Genomic DNA, 16,743 nt, shown 5'->3' on the forward strand with positions numbered 1-16,743 from the left:
GCCAGCCACTTCCCTGCTATAAAATAGGGGGTTTGGGTTAGAGCCGTGTCTTCAAATTTGCTCTTAGTGTGATGTGAACCTCTAAAATGTAAGCCGGCCAGAAGTGAGGCTGCTGTGGTGGAAGTGTCTGGAGGGGACATGACATACTGCTAACCTGGCTTCCCTTGCACCTGCCTACCAGGCACTTCCCAGGAATCCCGAGGCTTTCCAGGAATAGTCTGCAGATCCTGGGACTGTCCAATCGCAGACATATTCCATGAGTGTCAACTTGTGGTTGGGAATGTGTTTGCTTGGCCAGGGCAGAAAGGATGCTAGTGGGGCCTTGGGTGACAGGCGCCTAATCAGAGGTCTTTTTTTCACCCTAGCCGGCCATCCACCATATTCCTGGTTTTGAGGTAAGGCTCACTCTTAACTTTGCTTCTTCAAGCTCGCCCCCTCCCCGTGTTTGCAGCCCCCTCCCAGGCTAGGAAGGGCAGTAGGCACATGTCACCACCATCCTGCCTTCAAGCCGAGGAAGGTGTGGGTGAGGTCTTAGGGGCAGGGTGGGTGGGGGCTGGGGTCCCTGCCTAGCTCAGGCTTCCCTGCCTTTTTTCCCTGAGAAGTCCAAGGATCACAGAAGACTCAGATGGAAGGGACCATGTCGGTCATCCAGCCCAGTGGCTGTCCGCTGGGCTGCGTGTTGGAATCCCTTGGATAGATTTAATACTCACCAGTGCTCAGTGCCAGCACAGACCAAATGCAGTACAATCTTTTGGGGCTGTGGCTCAGGCACTGGTATCATTCAAAGCTGCCCTGGAGATGGGACTGTGCAGCCAGAGCTGAGAACTGTTGACTCAGGCCAGTGGTTCTTAGCATAGCATCACCAAGGTAGGTATTGTTAGAAATGCCAAACTGGGGTCCCACTTTGGACCTACTGAGGCCAACTCTGAGAGGCAGCGCAGCACCTTGGGTATTTTCAAGCCCTCCCGGGGATTCCCTTTCAGAATCACTCACCTGTCAGAAAGTCTGACCAACTGACTGTAGTTCCCAGCTCAGTGTTCCCACCGAGATCCAGTTTTCTTTCCCCTGCTAGTGATGGGGACTTGGTTCCCATCACCCTCCTCCCCTTCCTCCTCCTGAGGGTCATGAAAAATGTACACCTTTTTCTGGTACCCGGGCTGACTTGATTTGGGAATCGTATACTTGGCCAAGGGTTGCCCAGCGGCAGCTTTGAGAGCCTAGGCAGTTGGGCTCTGTCCAGAAGCCTCCCTGCTTATGAGGCAGGGAAGTGAAAACGTTTAGTCGCTCAGTCGTGTCCGACTCTTTGCGAGTCCGTGGACTCCTGCCAGGTTCCTCTGTCCATGGGATTCTCCAGCCAAGAATACTGGAGTGGGTAGCCATTCCCTTTCCCAGGGCATCTTCTCGACCCAGGGATCGAAGCTGGGTCTCCTCCATTCCACGCAGATTCTTTACTGTCTGAGCCACCAGGGAGGCCCAGAGCGGCAGGGAGCCCAGACACATTTGCAGGTAGTTCTGTAGAAGACCTCCTCCCATCCCTTTCATCTCACTCCCTCTCCCGCTCCCTGTCCAGTCCAGGCGCCAGCTCTCAGGTCCGCCAGCCCTGCGCATCAAGCTGCTCCTCGGTTCTCCAAGTCCATAGCTCCAGCAGCAGCTCCAGGGATCAGCCCTGACTGCAGCCTAGGACTGACGCGCAGGGCCTGGGACCCCCCACCACCTGTCAGTCAGTCAGTCTCCTTTCTTCTGTCACTTTTAGAGATGCCTGGGCTCTAGGGTCACGTTTGGCCTCTCCTAGCAGTTTCTCTGCATCAGGGTCTGTTGTACCTTCTTTCTTCATTGCAGGGACCGGACAGAGAGTGTGTCTGGGCAGCACACCCCCCTCACCCTAGATGGGAAGTGTTTTCTGTTGGCTCCTTTAGGGGGATATCTGGCATGCTGGGCTCTGCCCCAGCCTAGTGTTCCTTGTCACTAATGGTGAACTTCTTTCTTCTGGCTCTCCTCCCTCCACCGTCTCCTGGATGTGGACTGCCCCATGGTGGGGTCCAGGTACAGGACACAACAGGGATCCTGGAAGAGGTGAGCTGGACCCTCACAGCTGGGGCCTGTGGCTGGGTGGGCGGGCAGAGACAGAGGGAAGAGGAAGGCCATGCCCGGGAGCCTTCCTGGTTCCTGGCGCTCCAGTGTGTGGCTGTCACATGGTCCCCTGTGTGGATTTCATTTCCCGCTCTTTGCATGGATCCAAGGTTGCCTGGGCTGTGTCCTGATGTGATTCTGGCCTTAAGTGGATTGCTGCTATGTTGGAAGTCACATTTACCCAGACCCCAGGGACAGCAGTACGGAGCCTCATCTGGCTGAGTACCAGGTGGAATGTTTTCAAGAATGAACATGTTCATAAGGGGACAGAATAGTCAAAGAAGCCTTGCTGGTGGAGGTGGCATTAGGCATTAGATATTGTTGCAGTGCTTAGGAAAAAGGTGGGGAACATGCCTTTGACCCAACAGAGCAAGTGCCAGTTTGGGGACTGGCCGGTTTAGGGTATAGCGTGGGTTGGGGATTCCTAGGTTCTGGGAGAAGCCTGGAGTTTGCATCCAAAAGAAGCAAGGCTGTGTCCTTTGCTATGGCGGATGAGGAGCACCTTTCTTTATGGCCTCCCGTGAACGTGTGAGTGGGTGCTCCTGACTGAGCTGGGGCAGAGGCCTGGGCAGAGAGACAGGAAGGAGAGCCCTGGTCAGATGGGGGCTGGGAAAAGGGCAGCCACTTCCTGCCAACAGGGAATCCCCAGGCTGGGAGCGGACACCATTTGACATTTTCAGTGCAATTTGGACTTGAAGCGCAGGGTCAGGATGTGGGATTCACAGGCCTGGCGCCCCTTACCTCACTTCCTTCAGCTCCCAGACCGAGGTGGGGTCCGCCAAGTGAGCTGGCTGTAATTGCGCCTGACAGGCAGCCTCCTACTTCTGGCTGCAGTTGCGAAAGACTGCCGATTTGGAAAGGGGACCGGAGTCCTGTCCGGGGAAGCAGCACGGAGCCCTCTCTCTTGATTGAGAGCGTTCTGTGGCCAAAACCCACAGCCTGCTCTGAAGAAGACCCAGCCCAGGGATGAGTTATTAAAAAAAGTTAAAATCCTTAATAACTGGATTTGTAATATATAACAGTGGAGGCTCAGATTCCAAGAGCAGGATCTGGCTGTGGTCTTGTCAGGAAGCAAATCAAAATCTGCAGCTTTGGGGCCAGAGCCCGACAAGGGCCAAGTGTCTTACTGCAGGGCCGGCCGGCCACAGGCCGAGGCGGGTATGGGTTAGCAGCACCAGAGGAGAGCAAGTCCTGAGGGTTTGCTGGGCACAGGGCTGGGCTAGCACCTCCCAAGGGTCCTAGGCCCAGGAGGGTGGGTGGAGTATCAGCTGGTCTAGGGAACCATCCCAGAAGGTGATCCATGACCCCTTCATCCCCAGAGGTGGCCCGCAGATCACCTGTCCCCCTGCATTTGAAGGCTCAGGTTCAGGCCGATGTCCTGAGTCCTTTCTGGTTTTAAGAATCCCTGGGGACCAGGTGGAGGCAGGTTAGTCTTCCTGCTGCCTCTGGTCCTGCAGGAAGCCTGACGCCTTAGCAAGATTTTTCTGTCTTCCTTGCTGTAGCCAGGCTCCTGCTTGGTATCCCTCATTCAGCCCCCTCCAGGCTCCCAGCTTGATCCCTGTGAAGAGTGCTCCAGCCGTGACCTGCTAAAGCCCTGCCGGGAGCTTAGATTCTAGGCCACTGGCCATGGGGGCCCTCAAAAGTCTGGGAGCAGAGATGGGTGTGTTAGGAAGCTGACTGGCTGCAGAGAGGTGTGGGTTGGGGAGCGAGGGGTTAGGAGAGACCAGCTAGGAGGCTTTTGAGACTGATGTGAGGGGGGCCTAGGCCAGAGTGGGAAATGGAGAGAAACAGTGACTCTGGAGGGTGGTTTAAGGACAGCCGCTCCAGTGGGGATGGCCTTTGGGACAGCAGGCGTGGGTGGGAGGCGGGAATGAGGTGAGAGGCCACTCCCCGGGCTGAGGACTCCTACAGCTGGAGGCCAGTGGGGATGGCTTCCTGGAAGAGATGACTCTGTGCTCCCTTTGGGGGTCCAGTGCCTTGGGCTAGGGGCATGGGTGGTGGGCAACGAGATTTCCCCTATGCCAGGCATTTTGCCCACCTGGAGGGCCCCTCTCTGAGTGCTCTTGGTGGGGAAAGGAGACTGTTGCATTGCATCCTTGAGGTTTTGCTGTGGGGGAGACCCAGGTTCTCGGGGAGGGAGGGGACAGCTGCTTCCCATGCAGCCCCCAGCCTTCCTGTCTGTCCCTTGCTGTTGGCTCCTCTTCTGAATCCTCGCTCTTCCCCTTGTCCAGCTCTGCTTCTGCGTTTCCCTCTTTCTCTGTTTGCTCCTTGGCCCGGACCTGCTCTCTCCCTCCTTCTCCCGCCTCTTCTGAGCCCTCTGTCTCGTTTCTTTTCCTTTTTGTCTGGAGAACAAAGGCAGTCTGCGCTGCCAAGGGGAATGAGTTCAAAGAAACTGCAATTTTAGATTTCCTGAAAAATGGAGAGCACACAGGCACGTGTAAGTGTGTGCAAATGTATACACTCATGAGAGCATGTATACGTGCATGCACGCGTGCGCGCGCGCACACACACACACACACACACACACACACACACACACTGCAGAAGAGGTGATGGCAGATTCCTTAATAACTGAGGGCCCCGAGCCAGTGCAGAGGAAGGCCCTTTCTGGGGACCCTTGAGGTGGGGTCGGGGCTTGTGGTCCTGAGTACCTCAGGGGGCGTGGTTCGGAATACTGCCCTTGGTTCTGCTACTCCTGTCTTGCCCCGTGGATGGACATCCTGGAAGAAGGCAGAGCAGACTCATGGATTTTTTGCTGTGACTTGGGGGCCAACCAGATGTCACTCCATCCCCCTCCTAATCCAGGCAACAGGCTATGGCTTTTAGTCTGAGATATCCAGGAGATGTACCCTCCTGTACCCCCAAATCCTCCAGAAGGAAAAATTTGGTGTTTTGCAATCAGGAAAATAAGCCCAGTGGTTCCCCCCGCGCCCCCCCCCCCCGCCCCGACCAGCCCCCTATCCCTCCCCCAAGGCTTTAATTTAAAACACTGTTTTTCCTGGGAAGTGTAATTAGAGCAGCATGTTGTTCCTAACGAGCTGGGTGGGGCAGGCAGACAGTGGAGCCCTCCCAGCCCGCCTGGCTGGAGCTCCCCAAGGAGCCAGGGTCTGAGCGTTCAGAGGGTCCCCTGACTGTGCCCCGCAGGGTGGAGTGGGTGTCTATGGGCGACTGGTCGCGGCACTGCCCTTGGTGGCTGGAGGGGCCGCCTGCACTTGCCCCTCCACTGGGGATGAACACAAGGCTGTCTAGTGTGGTGGCCTCTAGGACTGGGAGACGAAGCAACCCTCATGGCCCGTGGCCTTGATTCCCTGCACTGAACTGGCCAATAGGGTGGATAGATGAAAGTGGGTAGAGGGTGGATTCTGCTCAAGTGGGAGACAGAGCCTCATCTGTCCTTGAGACCTTGTCCTCTTGGCCTGCACTATCTCGGTGAGCACTCTGCTCACCTGTAGAGCCCCATCCGTGCAGCGGCCCTGGGTCTGCTCTCCATTCAGGCAGGGTGGGGAGCCTCCTGTTGTGTGGCTGCCCCTGAGGTCTGTGGTCCTCAGAGTCCCCGGTCACACTTAGGACAGTGAATCAGGACACCCCTGTGGTGCTTTCAGCCTGCATCCGCCCCCTCCCTGGCTGGCTATGCTGACAGGGGTCACAGCAGCCCATCCCACTGAGAATCGCTGCCCAGGAAGGAGGTGTTGTGCCTCTCAGATGGGCTCGTCTGGATGGAGAAACTTGGGCACAGGAGTGGCCGTTTGGCTGGTACTATAGGACTCTCAAGTGTGAGATGTTGGAGACCAGTCAGAACCTTGGGAAACCGGAGCCCAGGGTCATTTAGAGGGAAAAGAAGTCAGAGAGAGGGTAGTAAGGAGTTTCTGGAGTGGTTGGGGAGATTTTCTGGAGGATGTAGAGTTTGAACTAGGCCCTAAAAGATGTGGTTGATTCTGGAAGATGCCAAAAGAAGCCCATGCAAACAGAGAGAGCCCTGAGCAGGCCCAGGGGAAGGAGGCTGGTGAGGATGCAAGGCTGTTGCAGACAAGAGTGTTGGGAAGGATGGAGAGTGTATTGGAGTAAGTTCTTTCTCCTCCCAGCCCCTCACCATTCACCCTCTGCCATCCCTCTCTCCCTTCAATCATCTGATCCTAAGCCTCTGTTTATTGGACAGGGGATTCAGCTGTGGTCCCTGCGTGCAGAATTGCTAGTTTAACAAGTCAGTTGGGGTAGTTTAGTCATTAAGTCGTGTCCGACTCTTGCTACCCCATGGATTGTAGCCCGTCAGGCTCCTCTGTCCATGGGATTTCCCAGGAAAGAATACTGGAGTGGGTTGCCATTTCCTTCTCCAGGGGGTCTTCCCGACCGAGGGATCAAACCCACGGAGACAGACTCTTAACCACGGAGCCACCTGGGAAGCCCATTGGTTTAACACGGGACACAGACAAATGAACACATAGAAATGACAAGGGTGATGTGTCTTTCAATGGGACAAGTTGCTCTGAAAACTGTGGGGTGCTTAACTTAAACTTGGGGCTCCAGGGAAGACTTAAAGACCCAGAGTCTGAATTGGAGGTAGCCAGATGAAGTGGGTAAAGAGTCCTTTGGATAGGAGGACCAGTGAGCTCCAACCTCACAGAGAATCTGGTGCCTCCTGCAGCCTGCTGGCATTCAGAGGGATTGGGTGTTGAGTGTTTCTGGGGAGGTGGCTGGTCACTGCTTGGGGTCCTGCAGTGGAAAGTTAGTGGTGAGGCGTGAGACCAGAGAGGTCAGCAGAACTAGAAGATGAGAGGTCTTGGAGGCCGCGTCAAGGAGTTTGGGCTTCATCTTGAGTGGGTGGGAAAACTTTGAAGGGTTTTAAACAGAGTGACATTCTTAGAAATTGCCTCCTGGCTGCAGAGTACAGTTCTCACTCATTGTTGGAAGGAGATGCCAGATGCCAGATGCCAGAAGATGCCAGACGCCAGATATCACTTGTTGTGTTGTTGTTTAGTTGCTAAGTTGGTCTGACTCATTTGCGACCCCATGGACTATAGCCTGCCCAGCTCCTCTGTCCCATGGGATCTCCCAGGCAAGAGTCCTGGAGTGGCTTGCCACTTGCATCTCCAGAGGATCTTCCCAACCCAGGGATTGAACCTGCGTCTCCTGCATCGCAGGGGGATTCTATACTGCTGAGCCATCAGGGAAGCCCCAGATGTCACTTAGGAGGAGGCAAAAGAGGGTGGTGAGCCAAACCCAGGAAAGAAGACGGGTGCGTGGGCATGGGAGAGCTGTAGGAGACAGGCGTCTGAGGCTTGGGGACCAGCAGAGGGGAAGGAGAGTCACGGGTGGCATGGGGCTTCACGGCTTGGCTGTCCGGGTGGATGGTGGGGCTGGTTTCTGAGATGACATTTGAAGAGAGTAGGTTTGAGGGGGAACTTAGAGAATCCAGTTTGGGACAAGTTCAGTGTGAGAAGCTGGAAGGACACATGGATGAAATAGCAGTAAGGTTGGAAATGTGAGTCTGGGGCTTAGGAGAGACGTGTGGGAGAAGAAAGCCTAGGAGAGGGCTGGGCTGAGGAGCAGGAGGAGGCTGCCTGGAGACACAGCCCACAGCGGGGAGAGAGGGCAGAGAGGCCAGCGGTGAGGAACCAAAGGGACCGAGTTAGGAAGGAGGCCGAGGTCACCTGGCCAGATGCTGCTGAGGGAGGGAGAGAGCTAGGAGCCTGTGAGCTGCGTTTGAGCTACCAGCAAGTTGTTGTTAATTTTGGAGAGAGAAATTTCCAGGGAGGGGGTGCAGAGGGCAGAGCGAGTGCATGGGGCCAAGGGTGGCCTGGAAGTGAGGCAGGGGTGGGGGATGGACGCAGCCCTTTTCGGGAAGCGAGGGAAGAGTAGCCACAGAGAGAAGGCGTGGACAGACCTGAGAGGCCGTCTCGAGACCATCTGTAAACGGGGAAGGGAAACAGGCAGCGGATAGCGTGGAGAGCTGGGGAGGGCTGGATGGGACCGGCTGGGGAAGCAGAGCATGGGGAGGCACAGATCCACCGTGACAATGAGTGTGCTCAGCGGGGAGGGGCAGAGGGCCACCTGACACCTGGCAGGAGGAGGGAGCCCCACAGAGGTGGGGATTCGGGGGAGTGGCAGCAAAGGGCAGGACCGAGGATGTCCCGGGGCTCCTGAGGGTGGCATGGCGGATGAAGGTGGCCTTGGGATGAGAATGGGGCGCCTGTGCCTGGTAAGCTGCCCCGCGGACACACCCCTAACCGCTGTTTCTGCTTGTCTCTCCTCCTGCCGGCCGGGCCTGGCTTCCGCAGCTGTGTGCACCTGCCTTCTTCCTCCAGGGCCTCCTGCCAACGGTACTGGAGCCCAGTCTTCTCCAGGTTCTTGTTCCCTGTCCTCTGCGACCAGGTTCCTGAAGTGGGGAGCCTGGGGCACCGCACGGAGACACAAGTGTCCTCACGGGGAGCTCGGGGAAGCCCAGCGGGATGGTGGGGCATGGAAGTGAGGGACAAGCAACCAAAGGGATGCTGCCCAGAATTTGGGGGCCTGGAGAGAAGTGTTCTGGGGGGAAATGTATTCCTGAGTTTTCCCGGTGATTTCAGGAGAACATTGCAACCGTGTGAGGAAGGTTTGGTCTTTCTGCCTCCCCACCCAGGAGCCTGGGGCTGCTCCCTTCCTGACCTCTTCTACTTGTCCATTTTATCATGGTCTTTTGGCCTTGGGCCCACGGTTGGCTGGGCATCAGCCTTGAGCAGGCCACGAGCAGGCTTCCAGGCATAACCTTTTTGAAAGTGAGGTGACCCCTGCTACGCAGTTGTCACAGCAGGTGGCCTTGCAGTGCCAAGGGTGGACACCAAGCCAGGCATGTCCACAGCGGCCAGGCCACTGCGGGCTCTGCCCCCAGCCTCCGGGGCACAGTCATGTGGACTGTGGCGTGCACAGCAGCCCTGGGTGTGCCCAGGGCCGCCCTGCTCATCACTCTTCCTCATGATGGCATCTGCTTCAGTCTGAGAATGTGGGTGCGTCCTGCATCTTGTCACCTGCCTTGTGGGTCTGGAGGAAAATGATGAATTTCTTCATGTTGTGCTTTGGTGACACTGGGATAGCCATGAAGCTGGTGCTATTCTGAGAGGTGCCTCTGATGGCTCAGCTCTGCTCAGTCAGTGGGGCTGGTGAACAGCAACTCTAGTGATGAAACCAGCGGCACTACCAACAGCACACTGGTTGCTACAGTCCCTGCTCTTTATTAAGCATCTCCCATGTGCCAGAAACACTTCACATTTGTTCTCTTGTTAAATTCTCGGAGCAATTATGTAAGGGTGTCATCCTGGATCTTCACATGAGCGTACTGGACCACAGAGTTTGAATAATTTGCCCAAGGTCAGACAGCTCAGAAGCCGCAAGGTTAGGACTAGGACCAAGGTCTGGTTTGATTTTAGAAATCAGCACCACCGCAGGTCAGTGTGCCGTGGGCAGGAGTGACAGCTGGGGTTGGCTGTGAAGGGACGAGGTGGGAGGAAGCTGGTGTGTTTCAGCACTCCAGCTGTCCCACCGTCGACACCAGGGCATCTGCAAATGGATGCAACGTCCTTTGAGAAGGAACCCAGAGCGAGTCAGCTTGGAGAACGAACCCAATGACTCCATTGCTTCTTACTGCAGTTATGTGAGGCAAGCTCTGTAGAGCGCACAGCACAGCCCTTGGATTCATAGCTGACGTTTCCTGGGTGTCAGGGCCTTCGCAGACGGGTGGTCAGGTTGCGCACTGCGTGAGTGCACTGGGTCTACGGGAGTGCGGTTTCCAGGGCAGGCATCGGACGTCGGTATTTATTATAGTAACTTCCAGCAGGTGGCAGTAAAGTGTCTTGTTCCAATAAACTAGTAAACTAGGATGATTTTCTGACATGGAAGTAAAGAGCTTTAAGAAAGGGACATCTTTTTCTAATTGTCACAAAGTTGCCATGTGGACTCCTATTGAGAGTTTACATGAACCAGGAACTCTTTTAAATGTTATCAACTTCTTCAAGCCTCACATTAAGCTTTAGAGGTTGATAATTTTTAATAACCATTTTGTAGATGAAAACCCTCGAGCCATAGAGAAGTGAAATAACTTATTTAACTCAGTAAGTGGTGGAGCTGGGATTCGTTCACACCCAGAGCCCGTGTTCGTAACCGCTGCCAGACGTGGTAGTTGTCTAATCCACAGGGATACCTGCTTCTGGTGCTTCAGCTGCTTCCCTATGTATTAATAGCTCTTCAGGATTCTCGCCCAAGTCTTTTTTGGCAGACCCATGGCAGGCAGAATTGCCCCCCTGGCCTCTTGCCACGGTGTGGAGGCGCCTCCCCAGCAGGCCGGTTGGTGCCTGGGGTGGCAGGCTTTTCCAGCCCTGCCTCCTGTTTGTAAGTGCCTCTTCTGGCTCACAGTGCAAGCATTCTGTTCAGGTGTGCCACACCTCAGGACAGGTGCGAGAGGCGGGATTTGGGGGCTGGCCAGTGTCTGTGGATCTGTGGGGGCTGCAGATGGAACACAGGGCGGGTGATCAGTTGGGACGGTCTGAGCTGGACGCGGGAGCGGCTAGCAGGTGGGCATGTGGTCCTCTTGGGACTGAGACAGGCTGAAGTGGACGTGTCAGGGTGGGCTGGACAGTGCATGTGTGTGCACGTGTGTGCACGTGCGTGGGACAGGGACTGGGACCCCCGGGCGGCTCATTGTTGGGAGGAGTCGTGGCCCGGGGCTTGTCTGAAGCAGACTCACCTGACCCCTGGGCCGAGGTGCTGGCGTTGTGGCCCTGGAGAAGAGGGTGCCTGGGAAACTGACTGAGCTCTTGTTCCTGTCTGCCCGCTTGCCCCCTTGTGTCCTCGCCGCTCTATTTCTGTGTCTCTCCACACATGCACTGTCTTCCCATCTCACCTGTCCTCCTTTCTTGTCTTTCTGCCTCGGGCTTCCTCCTGCCTTTGTCTCCCTTCTACCTCGTGCCCTGCAGCCAGAGGACACGGACCTGCCCTACCCGCCGCCCCAGAGGGAGGCCAGCATCTACATGGTCCCCCAGAACATCAAGCCGGTTCTCCAGCGCACCGCCATCGAGGTGAGCCTGCCCCCACCACGGGGGTGGGGGTTGGGGGCCTCCCCTTTTCTGGCCCAGCCTTGCCCGGGCCTGGGGCCTTTCCAGCTGCTCTCCTCACTCCACACCCCCAGATCCTGGCGTGGGGTCTTCGGAACATGAAGAGCTACCAGCTGGCCAGCGTGTCCTCCCCGAGCCTGGTGGTGGAGTGCGGGGGCCAGTCTGTGCAATCCTGTGTCATAAAAAACCTCCGGAAGAACCCCAACTTTGACATCTGCACCCTCTTCATGGAAGTGGTGAGCCTGACCTCCCTGTGGTCTGCTGCCTACCGGAGTCCTGGTGCTTAGAATTTCCTCGCAGCCCCAGGCAGCCTGGGGTCCAGCTCCCCGCAGGATTCTGCCTGGCTCATGGTCTCGCTCCCACCTCCTTTGAGAACAGGAGGAAATGCTCGCTGTCTCCTCCCTGGAGGAGCCGCAGCCTGCACACAGCACAGAGGGCGCCAGCTTGGTCTCGCCTCCCCAGACCCTGAGTCCAGGGGAGTCCCAAGGACCCACCCGTGGCTGTTTCCTCTCTCAGGGCAGGCCTCAGTCCCCTGGTGCCGTCTGCCAGGGCTTTGACCTTCGGGGATTCCTCCAAATCTTCCTGGACCTAGTCCTCCCCGACCCTGGGCCTTTGCAGAGGGGCTCACCCCTGTGGCCTCGGGCCCCAGGCCCCTCCAGCAACCTGGTTTGCCTGGGCTTAGTGACCAGAGTAAGGCAAATCTGAGGGAAGGAAAATGGTTTGCAAGATGAAAGTGCTGTAGAAATTCCAGGCCCAATGGCTGTCAACAGAAGCCTCCTCTTGGCTGAACCAAAGCCACCACCGAAGGAGAGAATATAAATTATTTCAAGTTGTGTTCAAAGTGCTTTTAGGGTTGGGGGAGAAGAATCTGGGTCTGGAAGCCAACTCTTGAGTATCCACTTGGAGGGGGGGGTCTGTCTGCGAGAACTGCTGAGTCCCGGGCCAGCTTCTCCCTTTTCCCCTTCCCCAGCCAGTGAGGGTTCAGGGAGAGGAGACTTGTTTTAACTTTGGGCTGAGCTGGGTGTGTTTGGGGGTTAAAGCTTGAGGGGAAAGTCAGCCTCTGCATGCAGCACTCAAGAGGCAGACAGAGAGGTGGGCGGCTTCTGCCCCACTGGCCCGCTCCTGGGCTGAGCTGACCACGGCTTTGGATTGACGGCCCTTGGGGGTTAGGTGTAGGTTGAGAGTCATTTTCTGCTCCTTGGACTTGTCCTGGGAAGCAGGGCTCTCCTCCCTCTGAGACCTCCCGGAGATGAGGTCAGGCTGTTGTCCAGAGCTTCTCTCTTCCTCCACCCAGATGCTGCCCAGGGAGGAGCTGTACTGTCCCCCCATCGTGGTCAAGGTCATTGATAACCGGCAGTTTGGCCGCCGGCCCGTGGTGGGCCAGTGTACCATCCGCTCCCTGGAGAGCTTCCTGTGTGATCCTTACTCAGAGGAGAGTCCGTCCCCACAGGGCGGCCCAGGTAGGGGGGAGGCTCTTGATTGGTGGAGTGGGGGGCAGGGGGGCTGGGGCAGGTGGGCTCCCCAGCTGAGACACGTCCTGAAGCCCTCCTCTTACCTGAATGAAAGGTGAATTTTGCCCAGCTGATGGGAGGGAAGGGTGGGAACCTTGTCTTCCTCAGGGCGTCGTCTGGCCCCAGGCTGGGCCCTCCAGGGAGTGGGGGTCGATGCGGTGGTGAGAGGCCGCAGGAGAGGGAGACGCAGGGATCGAAGGGATGAGGAGAGAGGGAACCGGGGAGACGGGAGTGCGGAGGACGATGCTGGGAGGGGGAAGACTCGGGTGGGAGGGGAAGACACGAGTGAGGAGTGTGGCGAGACCCAAGGCCGAGTCTCATGGCTCGGGAGGGGTGAGTCCCCGGGGAGCCCCTCTCAGGCCTGGACACTGCTGTCCCTCCAGATGACGTGAGCTTACTCAGTCCTGGGGAAGATGTGCTGATCGACATCGATGACAAGGAGCCCCTCATCCCCATCCAGGTAGGAAGGGTCCCTGGGGACAGACACTGGTTTACCCTCTCCCCCCACCTTGCTCCCCTTCCTCACCACGCAGCCTCCATAAGACACTCTCCCGTAGCCTGGTGACTGACACCTGACAGGTGGAGGGACCCAGTTAGGAGCTTTCAGCCTGGAGGGAGCGGGGCGGGGGCTTGCAGGAAACCATGTGGGTCTCCTGGGCAAGACCCAAAGCATCTGAGGAAAACAGCCCTGCACCTTGGAGGCCACGTGGAGGGCTTGCCCCTGGCGATCAGCAGGAAATCAGAGTGGGGGGGAGGCAAGAAAGAGGGAAGCAGGACAGGGTGAGGAGTGACTGGCAGTCTCCGGGGTACCCAGCCCTGTTGCTAGGACCTTCCTTGGGGGGAGATTCACCTTTGGGCTTGTGCTTGGTGGCACCCTGGAGGCAGCTTGAAGGAGGGGTCTGTGTTCCAGCCAGTAGTCCCTCGCGCCCCATCCCCTCCACCTTTGGGAGGGAGTAGGGGCAGGAGGAGGGCCTTGCTGCCAGAGTGTCCAAGAGGCAGCCCTTTGCTCTCTGCTCTGCCTGGTGAAGTGAAACTCGCTCTTTGCGACTCTTTCCGACTCTTTGTGACCCCATGGACTATACAGTCCATGAAATTCTCCAGGCCAGAATACTGGAGTGGGTAGCCTTTGCCTTCTCCAGGGGATCTTCCCAACCCAGGGATTGAACCCAGGTCTGCCACATTGTAGGCAGATTCTTTACCAGCTGAGCCACAGGGAAGCCCCTTCTACCTGGTGACCCAGGCACCAATGCCAAACAGCATGGGAGGCGGCCTGTGGCATCTCTTACTAAGGGGGGATCACTCTTCCCACCTTGGACTCTGGGGGGCTGTGGGTCCTGTACGGCTGGGACCACCCAGCCTTATCACAGTGGAGATGGACATAGACCTCACTGTGAGCACCAGCCTTGAACAGTTCTGTTCCATCTGCTCCAGGTGGTTACCCTCTTGGCTTTGCTTGACCCTGGCTGCCCCATGGCACCTGGGGCTCCCAGAGCTTCTGGGCTGCCCAGAGCAGAGCCTTCCAGCCTATGTAGACAGAGCATGTGTCCTCAGGCCCACAGCCTATTTATTCAGGGGTGGCATTTTGGAAGGATTCAAATTTTTTAAACAATCAGTCAAATATTAGCCTTGAGAGCAAGAGGACAACCTTGGGTGCTGGGTCAGTCTTGGGGTCCTGAAAGCTGTCCCTGAGATGTGCTTCCAGGGGATTCTGTCTGACATTTAGGGTGAATTTCTGCTTCTTTCCATGCACTCATCTCTTTCACCGTTTTGCTGCTTCCAAGGGGACATTGCTGGTGTTCCGTCCTGGGCCACACTGCTGCTGACACAAGAGCTTTATAGTTGCTCTCAAGTGTCACTTGGGAGACCTGGGTTCGATCCCTGGGTCAGGAAGACCCCCTGGAGAAGGAAATGGCAATCCACTCTAGTACTATTGCCTGGAAAATCCCATGGACAGAGGAGCCTGGTGGGCTGCAGTCCATGGGGTTGCAAAGAGTCGGACAGGACTGAGCGACTTCACTTTCGCTTTCAAGTGTCACTGGAGCTAAGCATCCTTACAAGGTCCCAGCTGCCCACTTTCTCCCACCTCTCTGGCTCTCCAGGGCCCCACCCCACCACCCTTTCTTCTGGGGACACCTCTGGCCAGCACCGGTCACTCAAGACTCAGCCTAGGTGAGGTCAGCTCCTTCTAGGATTCTGCCCTGGCCCCTCCACTTCTGAAAGTCCTGTCTCTTATCTGGGACACTGCACTTGCTTAAGTCATGCTGCCGCTGTAAATGTTGGCTTGTTTCCTAGACTAGGCTCAGGGCAGTGAATGGGGCCCATCCTTTCTGTGTCCTCAATGCCAGCATAGGGCCTGGCTTAGAGGACGCATTCGAAGAAAGTCTGCCTGCCCAGATGGACAGATGGATGAGTGGATGGATGAGTGGATGGATGCATAAGTAGATGGGTGGGTGGGTGGATAAATGGGTGGGTGGATCCTGCCTACTCTCTGTAGGAGCTTAGGAGGAGCTTCTCTTGCCAGAGGACACCAAATGGAAATTGCAAATACACAGAATTCGGCTGCACTCAAGGCTTGGGTGGGTATTTGTAGCTGAATGAGGCAGATAATTAGCCCCAAGCTTGGTGCCCAGCGCCGGCTCCCACCCTTCAGCGGGCCGTCTGGGTCTGTGTGGGGTAGCACAGAGCTGGCCCAGTAGGATTTCCGTTCTGTGCGTGCCGCCCTCAGAATGTCCACAGACTCAGATGGGGAGGCGCTGTGTCGGGGCCTGCTGGCTACAAGCACCGCCAGAGGCAGACAGTGAGTAGGCCCAGGCTGGACGTCCTCCCGGCGTTGACATGAGTGAGCTGGGGCCGGGGTACGAGCCAGAGCAGGGTCGGCAGTCTTTGTGGGAGGACACGGCTCTTGTTGCTGGCCAGGCAGAGGGTGGGGCTGGCTCACAGGGCCCCAGGGGTCCACAGGGAGAGGCAGCAGTGAGCTCCGCCTCCTCTGGTGGAGGAGGTTTGGATCCTGCCCTCATCCAGCTCCCTGTCCGATGGCGGAGGAGACACAACCTTATTGTCACGGAGCCCCAGGCCGGCAGGGAGACCCGTCCCAGTCTCTAGGGAGCCCTGTCTTGATGGGGTCTGATGGCGGCTTCAGGAAAAAGCAATTCTGTGTTGTGCTTTTCTCTGAGATCACTGTTCTGATTCGGCTGGTCCAGGAAATCTTTCACTGACTCTGTCTTGCAAATCCCTGGTGTAGGACTTGGGAGGACCGGGGCTGACTCAGGAGACTGTGGCTTCCAGACCCAGTGGCTCACCAGATAGTTCTGGCTGGGCCCTTGTCCCCTGTCCCCTTCCCCAGTGCAGGTAGGATGGAGGGCCCTGGTCTCTGGGGACTGGAGGAACAAGAAGTCTAGCAGAATTTGGGACTTTTCTGGCTCCTGTTTGTCTAACCTGTGTCTCCAGGCCCACTTACCATTCCCACTGTGACGCAGCCTCTCCGCTGTGCTCACCAGCTGGGGCTGTGAATCCAGCAGAAGGCTCCTCCCCAGCTCCAAATGCTCTCTTCCCACATCTGGCTTCTGTCTTGGTGCCTCCTGTCTCCTCGCTCTGTCACCCCTTCTTGGCCAAAGAACCTTCTCCCCATCATTGCCCAGTTCCTGGGATGAGCTGCACATGCTAGAACAAGTCACCAATGACCTGATGCTCAGGTCACTGGGTTGACCACCACGGCTGAGCATTTCTCACGTTTCTAGAAATCTTTTGGTCCGTCAAGAGTGGCCAATTCTAGAGATGATCTGAAATGGATGTATGAGACAGAACTGTCCGCTTGGCCTTCCAGGGTTCGAAAGTGGGCACCCATCTCTGGGGGTGAGGAGGGTCGTGGCCTCCTGGACTCTTCTCTGTAGGGGACTGGGATAAGATAAACTCTCACATAGCAACCCCACAGTGTATTCTTGGTCTGTGCGGCTGTCCTTTGTGTAGATTTCAGAACCATAGCCTGGGGATAGGGGTGGTATGAGTGTGTGTGCATGGGTAAG

At 56.8% G+C, this 16,743-nt stretch overlaps 1 protein-coding gene across 15 annotated transcripts in view; it reads left to right on the forward strand.

The window, feature by feature from the left end:
• DYSF (dysferlin) overlaps positions 1-16,743 on the forward strand; it is a 222,678-nt gene that overhangs the window by 142,024 nt on the left and 63,911 nt on the right. For 14 of the 15 annotated variants that reach the window (XM_068979193.1, XM_068979167.1, XM_068979199.1 and 11 more), the window contains 6 exons: positions 366-395; positions 2,044-2,073; positions 11,073-11,174; positions 11,285-11,446; positions 12,505-12,670; positions 13,105-13,181. In XM_068979193.1, coding sequence (XP_068835294.1) covers positions 366-395; positions 2,044-2,073; positions 11,073-11,174; positions 11,285-11,446; positions 12,505-12,670; positions 13,105-13,181 — 567 coding nt within the window. Of the gene's footprint in view, positions 1-365; positions 396-1,443; positions 1,507-2,043; positions 2,074-11,072; positions 11,175-11,284; positions 11,447-12,504; positions 12,671-13,104; positions 13,182-16,743 lie in introns of all 15 variants that reach the window. The other variant, XM_068979238.1, reaches the window with a different exon arrangement.

Source organism: Capricornis sumatraensis, chromosome 1, assembly GCF_032405125.1.
Source record: "Capricornis sumatraensis isolate serow.1 chromosome 1, serow.2, whole genome shotgun sequence".
Taxonomy (NCBI): domain Eukaryota; kingdom Metazoa; phylum Chordata; class Mammalia; order Artiodactyla; family Bovidae; genus Capricornis; species Capricornis sumatraensis.